Genomic DNA, 21,096 nt, shown 5'->3' on the forward strand with positions numbered 1-21,096 from the left:
AAAATGTCTTCCCCAGAGAGACTTTATTTTAATACTACCAAATACCTCCTCCAGCCCTTCAGTATCATACTAACCCAACTTTGTGTTATCACTTTGTGAGTTTTGTTTTTTGTTTATCATCTCTCACTGGAATGTCAGATGTTGAACACAGGGACCTTCTCCATCTTTTATATCCCCAATGCCTACAGGCATTCAATAAATGCTTATGGAATGAACATACATAGGGGAAGACAGAGATTGGCCTCTAGTTGATGGGGATATGAGGATAAGAAAAGGCAAGAAGCAAGAGACCCTCTGAAGGCTAGTTTATAATTTGTATCTGTAAATCCCTAAGATGCTTATCGGGATGGGGAACACCTCTCCCTCAGCACCTGAGTGGCATCTCCTCGATGGGAAGGGGTTGGAGGATAGGATGCCATGTTTGAAACTACCTCCTCCTCAAGGTTTACATGATAAGGAGTATCTGATATAGTTATTGGAATTTAATAACCTTCATCCTACACTCTTATGACAGACGAGGCTTAGAAAAGGGCTTCTTAAAGTACTGTTTTCACAGCCAGTGAGGCTTAAGCTTAATCCCGAAGAAATTAATTTGTGATGTTTTAGGAGGCGCTTCCATTGTGGGAGGGGCTCTAAATACAACCATGCTGATGGGAAGGATCTGGTTTTGGACTTCAGGTACTGGGGAGAAACTAAGCAGAGACCTGAGCTTAGGTCACAGCTTGCACTCCCTTCTCTAAATGTCTGATTCCTTCAACTAAATGCAAAAACCACAAGCCTGCATTTCCACCAAAAACCTCTGCACTTCAAAAACAATCCTTAGGGAAGAGAAAAAATATACTACAGGCTAAGAGGGAAGAAGTAAAGGCTTTGTTTTGAAACAGCAATCTTTTTTTTTTTTTTTTTTAATATGGAACGCTTCACGAATTTGCGTGTCATCTTTGCGCAGGGGCCATGATAATCTTCTCTGTATCGTTCCAATTTTAGTATATGTGCTGAGGAAGCGAGCACTGAAACAGCAATCTTAAAAAAATGTTTTCTTTGCCATGTGAAAATGTCTCAAAGTTCTAATGTTATTCTCTGCCACAGAAAGCAGGTGAGATGACTTGCAAAGGTTCCCTTCCTCCAGCATTATCTACTGAATTTTAACATCACCTTCTATTTGCTGTGTGCTGGGCATTTATAAACAACTTTGTCACTTTAAGGCCACTCAGCTGTAAGGGTAAGGAAGACAATCACTTATCACTTTTTTATATATTAAGTAGCACTCTCTTGTGACAGAAATCCAACCCTAACTGGATCAACCAAGAAAGGGAGTTGATTATCTCTCATAACAGTAAATCAGGTACAGCTGGATCCAGGCGCTCAAACAATATCATCAGGATCCAATCCCTCTACCTCTTGGTCCTGCTTTCCTATGTTCTGGCTTCCTTCTCAGGCTGTCTCCTCTCTTGCAATAGAAAGATGATCACTGGCACTCCAGGGCTTACCTCCTACCATCTAACTGGTTTTTTAGAAGCTGGAGCAGAAACATTGTAAACCAGACCCAAGGGGGGTTGGGGGGTTGTCTTTAAATTCAAGTTCAAGCTCTCCCTGGGGTTGCAAACAGACTGATTAGAGGTCAAGTTCACTCATTTTCATTTGGCCCACACGGTCTTTTAAAAGGCACTGTGACAGGCAGGTGTTAACTCTTGGTAATGATATACACAATCTTAAAAACGGATACTTCATGCCTTTATTTCATCTGTGCTACAGGCATTTAGTCTCCTAACTTGTGTTTTCAATACACCATCATGTCATCGTGTCCCAACATCATGGACAAATCTAATGGGCACCTCAACTCTATACTCTGCAGCATGCACAGAAGAACAAACTGGAACAAGTGGTTCAAAAAGTATCTATTTTATGTAACTTAAAACTATCACTCCTACAAAAATGTGTTTCGCCAAGTTTTTTTGGTGTGTTTTCCATGATTAAAGTTAACAGAGAAGTCTGAAAACACACTTGAGACACATGCCTTTGATTTCAAAACCAGAAAAACACAGCAAAGCAATCTCTCTTGGCTTCCCTCTGAGTGAAGAAAGCCAGGGCATGCTGGTCAGAAGCAATCCACACCTATAAACCATCAGGAATTAACTCACCGCCCTTCTCCACCCCAATCCTTCCCAATCAAAACAAATGGAAGAGCTGAAAGGAAGGGAGAGAAAGAAGTTGCCAAATGCCAGCACGTGCTCCAACAGCTTCTACGTTATGAAGTAGGCTTTGCACTTTGCAGAAGTGATGTCACTGGGACAAGATCAGTCAAGAGTCAGCAAGTCTGGCTTCCGTTTTTCAATGTCTATAATGATCTACCTAAAAAATAGGCACGCAAGGACAAATATGCAAGGCTGTACACCATCAATTCACTGATGTGGAAACTGGAGAAACATAACTGTCAACAGAGGACTACTAATTGGAAAACTATGAAGTTGTTAAAAATTACATGTACTGCCCTAGTTGGTTTGGCTCAGTGGATAGAGCATGGGCCTGTGGACTGAAGGGTCCCGGGTTCGATTCTGGTCAAGTGCACATGCCTGGGTTGCAGGCTTGATCCCTGGTGGGGGGCCTGCAGGAGGCAGCCAATCAATGATTCTCATCATTGATGTTTCTAGCTCTCTCTCTCTCTCTCCCTTCCTTTCTGAAGTCAAAAAAAACTACATAAAAATAATAATAAAGTAAAATTGTTTAAACAAAAGAATTGTATGTACTAAAATGGAAGAAAGTTCATGACATATTAAGAAATGACGCCATTTTTGTTTACAAATCTCTCTTCTTTGTATACAAAGGGTCTAGAACAGAGGTTCTCAACCTATGGGTCGCGACCCCTTTGGGGGTCGAACAGCCCTTTCACAGGGGTCGCCTAAGACCACCGGAAAAACACATATATAATTACATATTGTTTTTGTGATTAACCACTATGCTTTAATTATGTTCAATTTGTAACAATGAAATTGGGGGTCACCACAACATGAGGAACTGTATTAAAGGGTCGTGGCATTAGGAAGGTTGAGAACCACTAGTCTAGAAGGATGTACCAGAATGTGGGTAAAGCAGGCACTGAGATGAGAACTTACACCTGACATAACACTATATACACTGACTTTCACAGTAAGCATATTTTGCTTTTGAAATTTTAACCCGAACAAAAAACTAGAATAGCTACTGTTCCAGGATAAGTTTTTTCTACTGAACCAAAATGCCAGGGAAAGAGTTTTTCCTACTGTGGTTTCCCCCTCCTCCATCCCTTTTCAAACATTTCTGAACACCTACTAAGTGTTCAGGCGCAGCTGGGAGAGGCAGGTACAAAGCATCTACCTCGGTACTGGATGCAAACACAGTACCAGGAGCTGACACCAACTTTCTGTACACAGGTACGCTCATGTTAGAAAACTGTCCATAGGGCAAGGTAGTGTGGTTTCTCTGGTTCGCATGTTCAAAGGCAAAAGAAGACACTTATCCAAAATGGGATGAAATCTACCAACCAGAGGCCCCTGAGACTTCAAGGACATAGAGCATCTGGATCTAATCCTACATAAAAGATACACTAAGAGGAAAGATTTAAGCTTCAAAACGGATTGAATACCGGTGTGTGTGTTTGGGTGGTGTCAGGTACCAAGTATCTCTGGGAGTCACTGGGATTCAATCCCTCTTCAAATCACCTTACCCATGTCCTAAAACACCATCCTATCCTCTAACACACACACAAAACCAGCACAGAAAACAACAAATATCTGCCCAGCGCACGCTGCAAAGGCCATTTCTTCATAAAGGAAGTTAAAAGGGGCCTCGGGCTGCAAGTAGAAAAGGCACACGCTAGTACAAATCCCCGAACAAAGAAGTCAGGGAAGTTTCAGACCCTCTGGAGGCAGAGAACCTGAGAAGACGGGAGAAGATAAAGCAGCTTCCCCAAAAAGCGGTGTCCCGGGGGTGACGGGGTTTCCCAGGACCTCGCAGAGGTCGCTAAGCCCAGCCGCCGCATTCAAGCTGTAGAAGAAGCGTTTTCATCCTTTATCCAATCCGTCCCCAAAGTGCTGTCGGAGGAAATCTGAACCGTCCTGCAGCAGAGACCTGAGAAACGCGGAGGAAAGGAGACGGTTCCAAACGCGTTCCCGAAGGGAGGAGGGAGGCGGAGGAAGGAGGTTTTTGGAAAGGGGCCTGCGATGAGGGTGGGGTAGTGGGGGAGCAGGAGAGCTACGAGAAATGAGGGGGAGAGGGGGACAGCCGAAGGAAAAAAGGGGTGGTGGGGACTGAGGAGGGGCAGGACTCACGGCGAGAAAGGAGACTGGGGAGTCCAGGAGGGGGGTTCGGGGTGGGAGGGACCAGCAGAGCCGAGGAGCAGAGCTGCGAGGGCTGGGGACGCGGAAGGACCAAGAAAGTCAAGGGGGGAGAGCAGGGCGGCAAGAAAAAGAAAGTTGGCGAAGGCGAGGAACCGGGGAGAGGACCCGAGAGTAGGAAGGCACAAAGTTAGCAAGGGAGGTTCCAGGGAAGCGGGAATTCCGAGCCCAGTGCCCGGGACCGCCAGAGTCCCGGCGGCCAGGAAGCGACGCGCAAGCGAGGGGAGCCCCAGGGTCCCGGCGCCGCGGCGGCCAGGGGTCCCGGAGCGCACCTGGCGGCGGGGCGGGGCAGAAGAGTTTCCCAGCGGCGGAGGCGGTTCCCAGGCCGCCCTCAGCCCCGGCGGCGGCGGCAGCTCCGCACTTACCCGGGCTAAGGCGGCGAGGACGGGCGGCGGCTGCAACAGCGGAGGCGGCAGAAACAGCGGCGGCTGCTGAGGGTGGTGCGGCCGGGACCTCGGGCCCGGGCCCCCTCCCTTGCGCTCGCGGTCCGCGTCATCCATTGGCCGCTGCGCCACGGGACCGCGTCCGCCTCGGCCAATCAGCGCCGAGCAGCGGCGTTTGGAAACTTTTTTCCCAGGGTCCGGGTGCGGCGTGGCCACGCGGCGGCGGCCCTGCGGCGGGAGGGGGCCGGTGAGGCTCCGGCGGCTGACGGGCGGGGACCTGGCCCGTCTTGGAGGATGCTGGCCGCTCCCCGGACACCCCGGAACGGGCTCCGACTTGTGGGCCAACGCACGTCAAGAACATGCGTCTCCCTCCCCTTGACACCGATTGCATTTTCCCCGAATCAGAGGAAAGACAAAGATTCAGACCCGCTTAGGCTCAGCGATGCCCTGCGTTTTCCCCATTCCTTTATACCCCAAATAAAAATGTCCACATTACTACCTTCTTCCAAGGTGGCACAACGTAGTGCGTAAGAGTTTGATTTCAAGCCCGGTTTTGAATCCTTACTAGTTGAGTGATCTTGGGCAAGTTACTCTCTGTGACTTAGTTTCCTCATTTATAAAATATTCATGATAGGATTCTACCTCAGAGGATTAAGCGGAGGCGGAATGAGTTAATTTACCATTTGTAAAACCAGTGCCTAACACGTAGTTAAGTACAATCTATGTATTTGTTAAGTGATCATGACTTGTTAGAAAAGTGGTTGTGTCCCGTACCAATGCTAACTTGACTTAGGTTTTCTCATTTAATTCTCACAGCAATCCTAATTGTTCACCAGCAATTGTTTATTGAGCACTCACGCTTATAGCGCAGACAAGACGCCTAGCCTCAGAGTGTGTATACTATTAAGAAAGAAACACATTAAAGAGCAAACAGGAAAAGTTAAATAATTTCAGATTCTAGGAAGTGCTAAGCATAGAGCAAGGTCACGTGATAGAGAGGCTTTGGGGAGGAATATGAGGACAATGGAGCTGAGGCGAGGATGATGAGAAAGAACCACAGGAAAGCACTTTTCTTGTCTTCATTTAAAGATGAGAAAACTAAGGTGCAGGAAGTTAAATGTGTTGCCCGAGGTCTCACAATTAGTAAGAAGTCAGGCTCTAAAGCTGGGTCTACACTCGTGTTCTTCAGAACTATGCTAGAGGCAAAGAGATCTGAACTGCTTTGAGGGTTCCAAGCACATTCTTCAAACCCCTTCTGCCTCCTTGCCTTTCTCTAATTCTACTTTGTTTTGATTCCTCAATCGTCCCTGAAAAAGCTCAGAGACACAAAAGGGAACCACCACCTACATCACCAGGGTTAAGGAAAGTACCAAAATTTCTTGGGGTGGCGGGGTCGGGGAGGAAACGGGGAGAACTTTAATTCTGGTCCCAAATGCTAATAAACGTTTGCATCCTCTTGACACTTATGCTCTTATGCTTCCTTTCACTCCAAAATTTTATTGCCCCTCACCATTGTGTGAGGTTTCTGGGCAGGGAACAGTCACCCCAGTTTACAGATGAACTGAAGTACAAATTGATAAAGTATCATTTCAGTCCTGACTAAATGGCACTGATCAAGTAATGTCAACTAGCTGGCTTTCAATTTCCTTCATTTCCCATCAAAAAAAAGGGAGGGACATTGAAATGATTATCATTATTAAACTCCTCTTCAGGAACAGGAGTTTAGGTAAATATCATTTGGTAAAACCTTAAAAATGAAAGGAAAATTTTGGTGTGCTTTAAAACATATCCTCTCTTTATTAAATTTATTTTCCTTGTAGTATTCAGATATGAATGAGTGGAGAACTCAGTTTCTCTGAAGTCCTTCCATTATAATTTACTAGAGGTCCAGTGCACAAAATTCATGCACTGGTAGGGTCCCTAGCGACTGCCAGCTGTCTGCAGAGTACTCTCTCTCTTCCCCCAGCCGGCCCCACCCCCTGGTCGAACTCCTGGACAACTCTGGGTTGAGGGGACACTTTGCATACTACACTTTTATTATATAGGATTATTTCAAAACCCTAAACTTAACCTAACATAGAAGAAAAGTTGCTGGAGGAGAAACTACTTTTGTGGCAGCCAGGTTAATCTAGGAAAGCGGTTCTCAACCCTTTGGGGGTCGAATTACCCTTTCACAGGGGTCGCCTAAAACCATCGGAAAACACATATATAATTACATATTGTTTTTGTGATGAATCACTATGCTTTAATTATGTTCAATTTGTAACAATGGCCGAAACCGGTTTGGCTCATTGGATAGAGCGTCGGCCTGCGGACTGAGAGGTCCCGGGTTCGATTCCGGTCGGGGGCATGTACCTGGGTTGCGGGCATATCCCCAGTAGGAGATGTGCGGGAGGCAGCTGATCGATGATTCTCTCTCATCGATGTTTCTAACTATCTCTCTCCCTTCCTCTCTGTAAAAAATCAATAAAATATATTAAAAAAAAAATTTGTAACAATGAAATTGGGGGACACCACCACATGAGGAACTGTATTAAAGGGTCACGGCATTAGGAAGGTTGAGAACCACTGATCTAGGAGCTGAACTGAATCTAGGAGCTTAAATAGCACAAAAATCAATCTTCATCCTTGTTTCATACAATTTGGACAAGGAAAAAACTGAAAGTTACTTTTACTCTCTGAAAAAAAGAGTTCATCCAGCAAAGGAATGGAAATAAGGCTAACAGAGGCTGAATTTAAGAAAATATGTCTTCAGGAACATGTTAAAGCACTCTTTCACAAATATCAAATTGTACTTTGATTCATAATGATCTGCTTCCAAGGGCTGGCGTACCCTGCATAGGTTAGTATTCTACAGAAAAACAACAAAATTGCATTTCTTTAAGAATTATTTGTCATTCAGACTTTTCATTAGCTTTCCACTTCGTACAATTTGTTCATTTTTATTTCCTGCACTTGACCTGTTGAGACCAGGCACAATTCTGGCCTTAAAAGAATGTCAAAGTCAAACAAAATGTGTCTGCTCTTTATTATGTTTTGTGGCTAAAAACTTTTCTTAAAAAGAGAAGAATTTTAAAAAAATTCACCATTACTTTGTTCGCCTTTTTATACTTTTAGTTAATATGGTCCGTGCTCAGAGATACTCGGCTAGAATGAAAAGGAAAACACCCCTAAAGACAAGCATATGTGGTACTCTGAAAAACACGCACACTAAGCGCTAGAAACGGAGTTGCTTTCCCATCTAACTCCCGTTTGGAAACCATTCCCCACGCAGACACAATGCAGCTCCAACCTAAGCAGGCTGATGAGGCGTGTGTACTTGTCATCTTCCTCCTGGAAAATGAAATTCAAGCACAGGATTCTTCAGCCCCGTGTTTGCTCTTGCCCTCCACAATCAGGCCTACCAGGAGGTCTACAGGGACGTATTGCTGCCCCTGAAATGCACCCCACCTATCGGAATTGCCTAGTGAAGTGCCTCACACTTCAGACTCTGGGGGACGGTGTGCGTGTGCGTGTGTGCGTGTGTGCGTGTGTGTGTGTGTGTGTGTGTGTGTGTGTGTGTGTGTAAGGTCTCTTTGGGCAATTTCTAGTTATTGATTCTTCTGCAAAGTCAATGTTTCTTGGCAAACTTTAGAAATAAACTTTTCCAACCTTTCCATAGTCTCCAGCTAGCACATCCTAAACTCTGTCTAGATTTAGCTATAGCTATGCGCTTTGTTTTTCTAACTTGCAACATGAAATAGTGAGCAGCTGGCAGTTTTGCAAAGGACAATTGTGCTTATTGAACTAAAAAAACCAAACAACACACTTTTCTTTTTAAATCCCAGGTAAAAGTAGATGGTGAGGCGAAGGGGGAGAAAAACCCAGGCACGACTTATCCATCCACGTAACATACAAGCCGCGAGGGGCCCCGCAAGGCTTTTGCAACCACGAGGTCTCCTTTTTGTTCGCCCAGCCTGTTTGCTGGAAAAGTTGTGTCCGTTTATAATGAGCTGCGGACCAGGGCTTTTAAAAACCACCTCTTCCGAAGTCACGAGGACCTCTTCGCTGTCGGTGACAACACCCAGGCTAGTCCCCGAACGCACGGTTTCTTGCCAGCGAGACACCGGCGGCCAGCAGGACCGGCGGTTAGCTCGGTTGGCAGTTTTTGTGGGGTGTTTTTTTCTCACTCGCCACTAGGTTGCACTAGATTAAGCATGCTGTGGAAAATATGCGTTATTTAAATTTTTTCCCCAAAGCAGAATCATCACGTGACAAGATGGGGGCGGGGGGAGAGAGAGAGAAAAAAAAGAGAAGAGAGCCAAAACGTTCAGGCTTTTCATCGAAATCCGATTTAAATCGCCTTTCCTCAAAAGACCGAAAGAACTGACTTGTACCAAATCCTGTGGTTGGCTGATTTTTTTCCCCCGGTTCCACTTCACAAGCTCCCTAATTCCCCGCTCTTCAGTTTCTTTCCACTCTGCAACGATAGACCAGGGGGAAGGCCTCCTTAAATTGGGGGTTTTCGTCAAAAAAAGCCGGGGCCGCCCCCCCGGGAAGGTCCCTATTTGAGGGTTTATCGGGAGGGGACTGAGCCTGACGAGGCTGCAGGGCCGCGAGGCCCCGCCCCCCCCCAGGTTCCCAGCACGCCCTGCGCGGAGAGGACACGACGGTGGGGGAGGGGCGGAGGAAGGGGCGGGGCGAGGGGGAAGAAAAGGGCGTCGTTTTACGACCGGGGCGGTGCGGTGCGGAAGCGGAAGTGAAGGGCGCGCTTGGCGGCGGCGGCGGGAGCTGCGGAGTCGGGAATCAAAACAAAGGGCCTGGCGGGGCGGGGGGAAGGCGGCGGGGTCGGAATGTGAGCGAAGGTGGAGCTGGCTGTAGAGGTGAGTGTGCTGGCAGCGTTGGGAACCAGTCCTTGATGGGCCCACTTCTCTGGGGCCCCCAGGCTGGAGGAAAGACGGTGTACCCTCTTTCCCCTGCCTATTACTGGCGGAGGTGCGGGAGGTTGGCTAGTCGAGGGGAAGGACTGGGACCCACCACTCAGGCCCCCACTAAAGGTTCGGGTTGCCTCCCTTGCGTGTCCGTTCACGACAGCCATTGCTGCGCCGCCGCTGCCCTTTGTGTGTGTGTGGGGGGGGGAGTTGGCTCCCCGCCCGCACCTGTCTCCCTGCTCCCAATGGTGCCCTCCAGGTGTGGAGAGCAACCTTTCCAGAGGTGTTTGCTCTATGGGAATGTTAAGAGAGGAAGATGGGGCGGGTGCTTTTGCAACCCTCCTGAGCGTTTTGCATCCTCCTCCGTTCTCAACACTCTCTAGGGTGCAGCCTCTGGTTTGAAGGGTAGTAGTTGAGTTTTCTTAGGGCTTGAGCCACTCCCACTACTTGGTTGTTACGCGACACCTTGATACACCTTTTAGAGTTCCCCAAGCACCTTTCTGGTATTACTAAGAGCTCTCCAGTTACCTTTATGTCTTTTGAACTTCCTAACATCTCTGAGCGGTGATATTCTGTTTTTGCATACAGAAGGATTGAAACCTAACGGTCTTCCTAGGCGTTTATCGAACTCTTCATTCACTCAGCTATTACGGATATGTGCTAGATTCAGGAGATACAAAAATAAGTAAGGAAACATGATCCCTACTGTCACGGAGTTTATATTCAAGTGGGAGAGACAGAAAATAAAGCAAGCAAATAAGACAATTTTAGATAGAAGAGCTATTGAAAAAAGTAATGGGGTTGGGGAGGGTGCATGGGGGGGGGGAGATTAAGGATTAGATTGGGTGTTAAGGTCACTGCTAAATTTTCTACTTGATTGTCTCATTTAATCCAAACAATAGCCCTATGAGAGTGCCACTATTATCAGGCCCATTTTCCAGATGGGATCTGAGGTTTGGAGAGATTGTGAGCTACACAGAGAGGAAGCCAAAGAATTGGGGATTAATATGCAGACAGTCTGACTTCAGAACCTGTGCTCTCAAACACTATTTGAATTGCTCAGATATTCTGAGAGGTAATGGCAGAAGTGAGACTTAAACGCAAATCAAAGAAAACTTTGCTTTGGCTACCTAAGTTACTTAGTGGCATTCCCAGGAATATTTGGGAAAATTTCCAGGTGCAGGCCACTAACAAGCTAATATGTGTGTACTTTCTGTTGCTGTGTTGAGCAATACAGAGGGCACCTTGGTGTGGTAGAGAGAGGTGAACAAGCCTGGTTTACTCCCTTTCTAATAGTGTGATCTTGCGCAAGTTACAAAACTTCATTAAACTTCTGTTTTCTCCTCTGTAAGATGTGGCTTAATCATTGTATCCCTGTGCCAATCGTAGGCCTGCTACAGAGTAGGTAATAAGTACATATTTGCTGAATGAAGAAATAATGTTAAATAAAAATGCTTAGTAAACTATATTGTACTCTACCTGTCAGCTCACTTTCAGGATTGGCCTTGAAGAGGTTTGTGAGAACACATTGAAGTTGTGTATATCCTGAATATCACAATTCTTTATGATTTAGAGGAGATTGTGGGAGGTATTAAACCTGTATTTAAGAGGAAAAACAAGTAGCATAATGTACTAATATTGTGGTAGTTAACTTCATCTCTGTCTCCAAATTAACTCCTAATTATAAACAGCTAGGTAAAGTAAAAATATTTATTTAGTATATACTAAGTAGCCAGCCCTGTGCTTGGCACAGGTGATGAAGTGTTGAAATAAAATGGTAGGCTCCTTTATCTAATATTTTTCACCCCCAGTAGTGCTGTGAGGTATACAGGGAAGAAATTAGCCACACTGTGAACCGAGGAAGAACCCAAAATTTAATGAAGTTTTGTAGCTTCAACATAGGGGCCAAATAGTAAATATTTTAGGCTTTGTAGGCAATATAGTCTCTGTTGCAAATACTTAATCCTGCAATTATAGTGCAAAAATCAGCCATAGACAGTTCTTAAATGAGTGTGGCCATGTCTCGATAAAACTGTTTATAGACACTGAAATTTGAATTTCATAAAATTTTGTGTAATAAAACATTTAGATTTTTTTAAAAAACATATTTTATTGATTTTTTACAGAGAGGAAGGGAGAGAGATAGAGTTAGAAACATCGATCAGCTGCCTCCTGTACACCCCCTACTGGGGATGTGCCCGCAACCCAGGTACATGCCCTTGACCGGAATCGAACCTGGGACCTTTCAGCCCACAGGCCGACACTCTGTCCACTGAGCCAAACCAGTTTCAGCTATTTTGATTTTTTTTCTAAGAATTTAAAAATGTAAAATACATTCTTAGTTCAAAGGCCATTTAAATAAAAGCAGTGGGCTGGTTTTGGCTGGCAGGTCATAGTTTGCCTACCCCTGCTTTATGTGATCAGCCCTCCTATACCTTAAATATGGCACTTGTATCATCATCTCTCCCCTCACCCTACTATGTTGATGTTAAAACTGCTTGAAATGAGGATCATATCAGAGAGATAGCTAAAAGGAATTCTTTTCTATATTCCCAGGTTACATTTCTGAAAGATAAATTAATAACCTTAAAGTGGCCACTGTAAGTAAGAGTAGGTGATTGTTGGGGTATAATGGCGGGGACTTGGAAATGAGATTCAGTTGTCCTTACCATTGGCTGGCTGCCTCCATGCCCAATGACTATTATTGATTTGATCTGCTTTTATTGTACTGTTTAAGTGTTGTTGCACTGGAGTAGATACAGCATGTCTGTGACTTGAGATTTCTCTGTTAGATTTTTGTTGGTATACCAGGTTGCACAGACTAAGAAATTGGTTTGATTTGTTTTGTAGCAGAATCAAATTCAAAGTCTTGGTCGGATGGCTCAATTGGTTGAAGAGTCGTCCTGTATACCAAAAGGTTGTTGGTTCAGTTCCTAGTCACAGTACATACCTAGGTTTTGGGTTTGATCCCTGGTCTGGGCACTTAGAGGAGGCAACTGATTGATGTTTCTTATATCAATAGTTCTCTCTCTCTCTCTCTCTTACACTCAAAATCAGTTTTTAAAAAAACCCCACCGTATCTTCTGGGGAAGATTGAAAAAAAAATCAAAAGTCCACAGAGGCCACATAATATGGACCTTCCATACTGATATCAAAGACCAGTGGGATAAGTTGTTATTAAATCAATTGCAGAATCTTACATAACTGGTAATGAAGACATATAGTTATTCTTTTGCTAAAAATTACATGCTCTCTACTGTTAACTTTTTGACTCTCATAAGAAGAGCCTTTAGGGAAAGACAGTTGAGAAGAATTAAGAAAAACTATAGAAAACGTCTACTCAGGGCTAGAGGAGGTTGTTTCCAGCTAAGTGAAGAGGAGAGGTTTCACTCGGGATATGCAGGTGTCCAAGATTTGGCGACTTCTCTCAAGCATGGCTGTCTATAGAAAAGAAGTAGGGCTCATCTGGAGTTCATTTTTATTGAAAGAATTATAGAACATGAGAAATGGAAGAGGCCGATTTTTTAAAAAAACAGGTGGATGCAGTCAGAATTTAAGCATAAACAGTCAACCAAGTTTACCAAATGTCAGTAACCTGTAATATGCTTTGAAAGCCATTCTGCTTTTGCTCCTTAAGATCTTACTTGTTGGGAGCCATTGCACCATTAATATAGTTGCAGTCTCACATTTTAATAGTAAAATTTGTCCTTGTGCATATAAATAACATTGAAATCTCATTCTCAACAGGGTGGAAGAATGAGAGAAAAGAAAGGTGAAAGAATGTTGAACAACTTTGTGTGGCTATATGATGGAAGGAAACGGAACTGAGAACTCCTGTAGTAGAACACTCGGATGGCTTCAACAAGATAATGGTGCTAAGCCATGGCTTTGGAAATTCTCTAATTGCTTTTCTCGTCCTGAGCAGATGTTACCACTTAGTCCCCAAACGGTAACTATGTGCAAGACTAAGGACATAGCAATTCCTAATGCAATAGATGGGAGCTCCATCTGTTCTGGGGCAGTTGCTCTCCCTGGAGTCTGTGCTGAGTTTTCCTGGCATCTTACTTATATTACTTCTTGTAGAACATTATTATAATTCCTGACTCAATGAGCATAATTTTTTGACTCCTGTATGTCCACTCTTAAATAACAGTAGATGATTTAAATACTTAATGTTAACATTTTGGGAAGATTTTTTTCTCATTAAAGTCATGGATTTCAAAGATAAATCCACATTGTAGAATACAATTGGAGAAAATATAAAATAGATTTTATTTTACTGTAGCCTTCTGAAATTTTTTTAAAAAATATATATTTTTTAATTGATTTTAGAGAGGACGAGAGAGGGAGAGAGAGAGAGAAGCATCAATGGTGAAGAGAATCCTTGATTGGCTGCATGCCCCCTACTGGGGATTGAGCCTGCAACCTGGGCATGTGCCCTTGACCGGAATCAAACCTGGGACTCTTCAGTCTGCAGGCTGATGCTCTATCCACTGAGCCAAATTAGCTAGGGCCAGATCCAGACACCTAATTTTTGTCAGTGGCATTCAGAATTGAGTGTGTTCAAGGGTACCAACTCACAATAACCTTGCCATAAGAGCCAGATTTGTATAAATCAGAATGGCAGCGTATTCATTTCCAGCCTGAACTGTAATTACCAAAAGGGCAGAATATAGTGCTTGTTGGATGGTCAGCCCATTGCTGTTACCTCCCTTTTAAGAAAAATCTAACTGAAAATCCAGATTCCTCCTGAATGAATATAGAATCACAGCAAAAGGAGTGAAATCATGGAAGTCAGATGGACCCTCTATGCTTCCAGGGATGAGCATGTCTCAATCACTATACGAGGGCATCTTCTTCATCTTGGTAAAGCCTGCAGTCAGTCCATAAAGGCTCTTGATTAGTTAGATCTCCTTTCAGGGTCCAGGAACTCTGCTGAGAGATTTATGTGCATGATCTTATTTTATCCTTCTAACAGTTGTCAGAAGTACATCCCGTTGTTCCCAGTTGAAAGATGAGGAAATGGAAGTGTAGAGGGCTTAAGTAACTTACTCAAGGTCATAAAACTGCTGAGTATCACATGCAAGCCAAGGCCTCTGACACTAACGCCATACCACAACCTTTTTAAATTTACTGGCCTCCTGTGTCTATGTTGGAGGAATGTGACAAACTATTTCTCTTGTATCTCTTCCCAGTTTTCTAATTATCCTAATTTTTTTCACTGACCACAGAATAATTGTTGGCATTAGGGATTTAGGCCATGATATTCTAGGGTTTGCTAAATGTCATCAGCAACACGTTTATAGACTTTTCCACAGATGGGTCACTTGGGGAGATGGCTGAGCTCATCCATAGTGCTTGGAATCTTCTCTGAAGAACCTTACTAAAACCCCTTATGATTTTACTGCAAAGCACTTTGCTTTTAAGCCATCTTTATTGAATGCTGCTGTGACTGTGTTGTTTTCATACCACCTATTTTGTCTTCAGAAGATGCCGTGAGACAAGGGGAAGTTATCAAAAGGAGGTAACTGGGACATAGATGATTAACCCGGCTTACCAAAGACCCCTCCCCTAGTCTCTTAAAATTCCGGAAGAACACCGTCTTACCTTTGGTTGTCTTTCCATGTTCACCTCCTGCAGGCCTCTCTGAACAATGCCACTGGTTTTAGTTGGTATTCCATTTTGTTTGTTCATGATTGAGTGGTATAAACAGGATCGAATCGTTTCCATTGTTGAATGCAATAGGATGTAACCAAAAATCTCTGACCTCATAAAATTAACTGGTGTTCTGATTTTTTTTTTCTCAGAAAGATTACATGGAGAACAAGAAAGTTGCTGTGGAATTAAAGGATGTACCATCTCCCCTTCATACTGGCTCTAAACTTTTCCCAGCAGTTCCACTTCCAGATACTCATTCTCTTCAGAAAACTAAAATACAGCTTCCAACTGTCCCCAAAGTAAGCTGCTGTGCTCATTGCACTAATGAACCCTCCACTTCACCAATGCATTTTGGCGGTGGCGGTGGCGGTGGCGGAGGTACTGGTAGCTTGATTCATACGGGCACAGTGTTAGACTCACAGAGCACCAGGACAATCACATGCCAGGTAGGGTCAGGACTTGCTTTTCAGTCTTCACCTTCACTCCAGAATGCCTTAGCTAGGAACAGTATGGCCGGCATTGCAAGTGACTTTCCCAGCACGTGTCCAGAAAGTAACCTCTCTTCCTGCCAACACCTGCCCTGTTGTGGAAAGCTCCATTTCCAGTCATGCCATGGTAACGTGCACAAGCTACATCAGTTCCCGGCTCTCCAGGGCTGCACCTCTGCTGGCTATTTCCCCTGTTCTGATTTCACAAGTGGGGCTCCAGGGCATTTGGAAGAGCACATTTCACAGTCGGAGCTAACACCTCACTTGTGCACCAGCTCTTTGCACCTAAATGTGGTCCCTCCGGTGTGTTTAAAGGGCTCCCTTTACTGCGAAGACTGTCTAAACAAGGTTTGTATCTTTTTATTTGATATGTTGGGGGCAGCTGAGGTTTGAGGAATGACATTTTTAAAGTGGATATATCTTGAAAAGCCTTTATTTTTCATGGGGTTGAAGATTCTTCCATGATGTTGCTTTCTTCCCATGAGCATAACTTCTGCTGGTCCCAAAGCTATGGGTAAAATGGGAGGGACCATTCAGATAGGTAGAGAGTAATTATTTATATAGTTTACCCTGTTAGGGCCCCTTGAGATAAATCTGTTTTGTACATGTAAACCTAGTTCAGCAAAGCCTCGTGTACTATTTTGTCTTTAAAGGCTACAGCACGATTGTGATTTCTTATGACACCCTGTACACGAACCCATTCATGTAATGTAGGTAATTGCATGTTGTCCTTTTGTAGTAATTTGAGGAACTTGAAACTTGGCCTCAGTCCCACTTGTGTTTAAGTGAACACTTTAATTCCCTTTATGTAAAGTGTGTCTGAGGTCTCCATTGCAGCAGACACATGCCCCAGAATGTAAAGGTCTGATCATGTGACTCTCTCTCCTGATCATTTCAAGTCACTTCTTCGAGTGAGTTTATGAATTGATAACTAAAAGTCTAGGAAAGATGATTTGAAAAGGTATTTTATTAGAGGTTAGCTTAGCATCTGGAAAGGAGAAACACTTGGAATGTGTTTTCAGTTGTTGTATATAATTCTGAAATGATATATCTGAAACCCTTTTTAAAAAAATTTTTAAAACAGCCGGCAAGAAATAGTATAATTGCTGCTGCTAAAGTCTGGCCAAATATACCACCTCCAAATACTCAAACTGCACCTGTTACTGTTCCTCTGTGTAATGGCTGTGGAACCAAAGGGAAGGAGACCACATTGTTATTGGCGACCAGTCTAGACAAAGCTGCTTCGAAATTTGGTAAATGACAGTATGGTATAAATGTGCATATTTAAGTAGTTTTCAATATCATATCCTAACTGTGCATTGCCTGTAAAAGAGTCCTTGTGGTTCTAAAGCTACTGTGTATGTGAGTGTCCATTTCCATCTCTTGGTAAAAATATTTTTATTTTTATAGATCAGTATGTTATTTGCCCTTTATTTATATTTTTAAAAATATATTGTTATTGATTTCAAAGAGGAAGGGATAGGGGGAGAGAGAGAGAAACAGCAATGTTGAGAGAGAATCATGGATCAGCTGCCTCCTGCACGCCCCACAATGGGATTGAGTCTGCAACCCAGGCATGTGCCCTAACCAGGAATCGAACTGTGACCTCCTGGTTTACAGGTCAAGGATGCTCAACCACTGAGCCATGCCAGCTGGGCTCACTTGCCCTTTATATTGGGCTGGGGCTAATTGAAATCAGAAGTTGTGTGTAGAAAAATGGGGAGTACATTAGGAGAAATAGGTACTGGATGGGACATGGTGTCAACTTAGGTTAATAATCACACTTATTTATTGTATACTCTCTAGAAGCTGTAAGTCTTTAGAAAGGTTTGGTAATGACTGGTGAAAAATGACATTTGAAAACCTAAGAGCATTTTCCCCAAAAGTAACTAATGTGATATTTTATTTTTTAAAAACATTTAAAAAATATTAAATCAGATGTTAATGCTGCACTAAAAATCATTTAAAATCGACAGTAAAAACTTTTGTTACCTCTTCATTGTTCTTTCCAATGGGGCAGAGCATGGAAATCGGATCCCAGGGCTGCAGCATCCATTCACCTACGTGTTAGTATTTAGAGATGCATAAGTGGTCAGCATGAGGATGGCTCAGGCTTTGCGATGGATTATTGTGGGCTTAAAGTAAATTAACCTTTTTTAGTTTGTTCTCTTCTGAAAAATAGGAATAATTGCTAGAGGTACTATGACAGCTTGGGGGGTTTTTGTTTTATTAGATCAACCAGTGAGGTTGGTATCCTTAAAATTAATATCCATCAATTATTTCGATTTTCTGCCACTAAGAATGATAGATAGCTATTTTATTTTAATTTGCCATTTCTTTTTCATTATGTATAATTGAAAGTGTTAACATTTCTTAAGGCTCACCAGAAGTTGCACTAGCCGGACAGCTGCTGGAAAACTTACCCCCCATTGGAGTTTTTTGGGATATTGAAAACTGCTCAGTTCCCTCTGGCCGCTCAGCCTCTGCTGTTGTACATAGAATCCGTGAGAAGTTTTTTAAAGGCCATAGAGAAGCAGAATTCATCTGTGTTTGTGACATCAGTAAAGAAAACAAAGAAGTTATTCAAGAGCTGAATAATTGCCAGGTAAAAAAATAAAACAGTTTTAATCTATTATGGTAGAAGAATAGGTACATGTGATTTTCTTTCAAAGAATTACAATTCAAAATTTGTTTAATGTGCATTTGGAAATAAAGGAAATTAGCAAAAGATTATTTCTAAAATACAGTAAATCCTCACTTAACATTGTCAATAGGTTCTACAACTTCAAGTGAAATGACATATAATGAAACCAGTTTTGCCCCATAGGCTAATAGATATAAACAAGAGTTAAGTTCCTATAGCAGCGGTTCTCAACCTGTGGGTCGCGACCCCTTTGGGGGTCGAACGACCCTTTCACAGGGGTCACCTAAGACCATCGGAAAACACATATATAATTACATATTGTTTTTGTGATTAATCACTATGCTTTAATTATGTTCAATTTGTAACAATGAAATTGGGGGTCACCACAACATGAGGAACTGTATTAAAGGGTCGTGGCATTAGGAAGGCTGTCCTATAGCAATTCACCAGTGTTATAACAAAATGACATTGAACGAAATGATGTTATTTGAGGGCCTGCTGTACTAGCAATCATCTAATCGTGTCTAATTTTTCAGTAATGCTACTCGTATGTGACTAGTGATATACTTGTATAATGGTTTCCTTTGATTTTCATAATTGCTCTGTGAACAAGGCTCATAGGATTTATTATCTGAAATTTACGAATGAAATTGAGACCCCCAAAGTGGTTAAGCAACTTAAAAATTTTTTTAATTCATTTGAGAGAGTCGGGAGAGGGCGGGGGAGGGCAGAAAGAGAAAGAGAAACATTTTTTTAAATATATTTTATTGATTTTTCACAGAGAGGAAGGGAAAGGGATAGAGAGTTAGAAACATCGATGAGAGAGAAACATCAATCAGCTGCCTCCTGCACTCCCCCTACCGGGGATGTGCCTGCAACCAAGGTACTTGCCCTTGACCGGAATTGAACCCGGGACCCCTCAGTCTGCAGGCCGACGATCTATCCACTGAGCCAAACCGGTTAGGGCATCACTTTGTTGTTCCACTTATTTATGCAATAATTGATTGATTCTTTTATGTGTCCGACCTGGGATTGAACTCATGACCTTGGTGTATGGGGACGATGCTCCAGCCAACTGAGCCATCTGACCAAGGCTTAAGCAACTTTTTTTTTTTTAATATATTTTATTGATTTTTTTACAGAGAGGAAGGGAGAGGGATAGAGAGTTAGAAACATCGATGAGAGAGAAACATTGATCAGCTGCCTCGTGCCCACAACCAAGGTACATGCCCTTGACCGGAATCGAACCTAAGACCTTTCAGTCCGTAGGCCGACACTCTATCCACTGAGCCAAACCGGTTAGGGCTAAGCAACTTTTTTTAAAAATTGATTTTAAAATCAAGAGAGAGGAAGGGAGGATAGAGAGATAGAAACATCGATAAAAGAGAAACATCATTCAACTGCCTCCTGTATGCCCCCTAATGGGGATTGAGCCCACATCCCGGATATGTGCCCTGACTGGGAGTCAAACCAGTGACCACTTGGTTTGTGGGTCGATGCTCAATCACTGAGCCATACCGGCTGGACTTAAGCAACTTTTTTAGGATCACATGGACAGTAAGTAGATAACTAAGATTTAAATCCAGATTGACCCCAAAGTCTGTTCTCTTAAATTGGAACTAGAATCCAGTTCTTTTGACTCTTAGACAAGTAATTCCATTGATATGCCATATTGGTGTCTAAAATTATATACTTATGTTCTTTATAAAAACTAATCTATTGTGTTTTGCATGTAGTTGTGGCACCTCTCAAAACTTTCTTTGCTTTGAAGACTGTTATTTATGACCTGATAATTTTTTTTTTTGTTAATCCTCACCCAAGGATATTTTTCAATTGATTTCTAGAGAGGGAGGGGAATGAGATAGAGAAAGATCTATGTGACAGACACATCGATCGGTTGCCTCCCACATGCATCCCAGCCAGGACTGAGGAATCAAACCTGCAACCCAGATGCATGCCCATGACTGGGAATTGAGACTTTGACCCTTCAGTGTGCAGACTACTGAGCCACACCAGCCAGAGCAAGCCTGATAATTTTAATAGGAATAAACACAGTTTAGCTCCCTAAAGGCTAGATGCCTCTCCTGTTCACTACCTGACCCCAGATCCTGAAAGGCGTAGTGTATATAGCATAGACAAATGACACCAGCCCCAAATATTATTTTAATCATATATCAGATCTCTGCTATTCCCAAATTGTTGGTAAAAGCTCTTCGTGAGAGTTCATGCAACTGCTTCAAATTTCACTTCCTTTTCTCTGCCTAATTTCTGATAGGGGCATGGATGGAGTGCAAAAGCAGATTAGAGAGGAGAGGGGGGCAATAATGGAAGCAGGCAATTCTTATGGAGAATCAAATTTGAAATTATTGACACCTGGTTGCAATTTTTTCCCATTTCAAGTTGCAATAATAATAATAGTGAAAGATTTTATTTCCTCAAAGACAGTCTGTTAAGATGTGTAGTGATTTTCTCACCTCAGCCTTTGCTCATTTGTCCTTATTATAAATTAATGCAGGTAACTGTTGCCCACATCAATGCTACTGCGAAGAATGCCGCTGATGACAAACTCCGCCAGAGCCTCCGAAGGTTTGCAAATACGCACACTGCTCCAGCTACCGTGGTTCTTGTGTCGAGTAAGTG

General features: G+C 43.2%; 2 protein-coding genes and 1 non-coding gene across 27 annotated transcripts in view; 1 reads left to right on the forward strand and 2 right to left on the reverse strand.

Moving 5' to 3' along the window:
• Positions 1–4,893, reverse strand: part of NDE1 (nudE neurodevelopment protein 1) — a 39,247-nt gene extending 34,354 nt beyond the window's left edge. For 12 of the 15 annotated variants that reach the window (XM_036307835.1, XM_036307823.1, XM_036307834.1 and 9 more), the window contains exon 1: positions 4,739–4,892. The gene's annotated coding sequence lies outside the window, so the exon portion shown is untranslated. Of the gene's footprint in view, positions 1–3,913; positions 4,108–4,645 lie in introns of all 15 variants that reach the window. The other 3 variants (XM_036307821.1, XM_036307827.1, XM_036307820.1) reach the window with 3 other exon arrangements.
• LOC118657121 lies at positions 905–1,011 on the reverse strand. Its single transcript, XR_004967860.1, has one exon. It is a non-coding gene; the product is annotated as a U6 spliceosomal RNA (small nuclear RNA).
• A 4,596-nt stretch (positions 4,894–9,489) lies between the features above and the next one.
• Positions 9,490–21,096, forward strand: part of MARF1 (meiosis regulator and mRNA stability factor 1) — a 127,066-nt gene continuing 115,459 nt past the window's right edge. For 9 of the 11 annotated variants that reach the window (XR_004967381.1, XR_004967380.1, XM_036307998.1 and 6 more), the window contains exons 1-6: positions 9,490–9,618; positions 13,414–13,615; positions 15,474–16,160; positions 16,897–17,065; positions 18,191–18,417; positions 20,972–21,089. Coding sequence is in view for 9 of the 11 variants with exons in the window: in XM_036307998.1 (XP_036163891.1) it covers positions 13,472–13,615; positions 15,474–16,160; positions 16,897–17,065; positions 18,191–18,417; positions 20,972–21,089 (1,345 nt within the window). In the remaining 2 variants the exon portion in view is untranslated. Of the gene's footprint in view, positions 9,619–10,233; positions 10,352–13,411; positions 13,616–15,473; positions 16,161–16,896; positions 17,066–18,190; positions 18,418–20,971; positions 21,090–21,096 lie in introns of those variants that run through there. The other 2 variants (XM_036307993.1, XM_036307997.1) reach the window with 2 other exon arrangements.

This window comes from Myotis myotis, unplaced genomic scaffold (assembly GCF_014108235.1).
Source record: "Myotis myotis isolate mMyoMyo1 unplaced genomic scaffold, mMyoMyo1.p scaffold_m19_p_5, whole genome shotgun sequence".
Lineage (NCBI taxonomy): Eukaryota > Metazoa > Chordata > Mammalia > Chiroptera > Vespertilionidae > Myotis > Myotis myotis.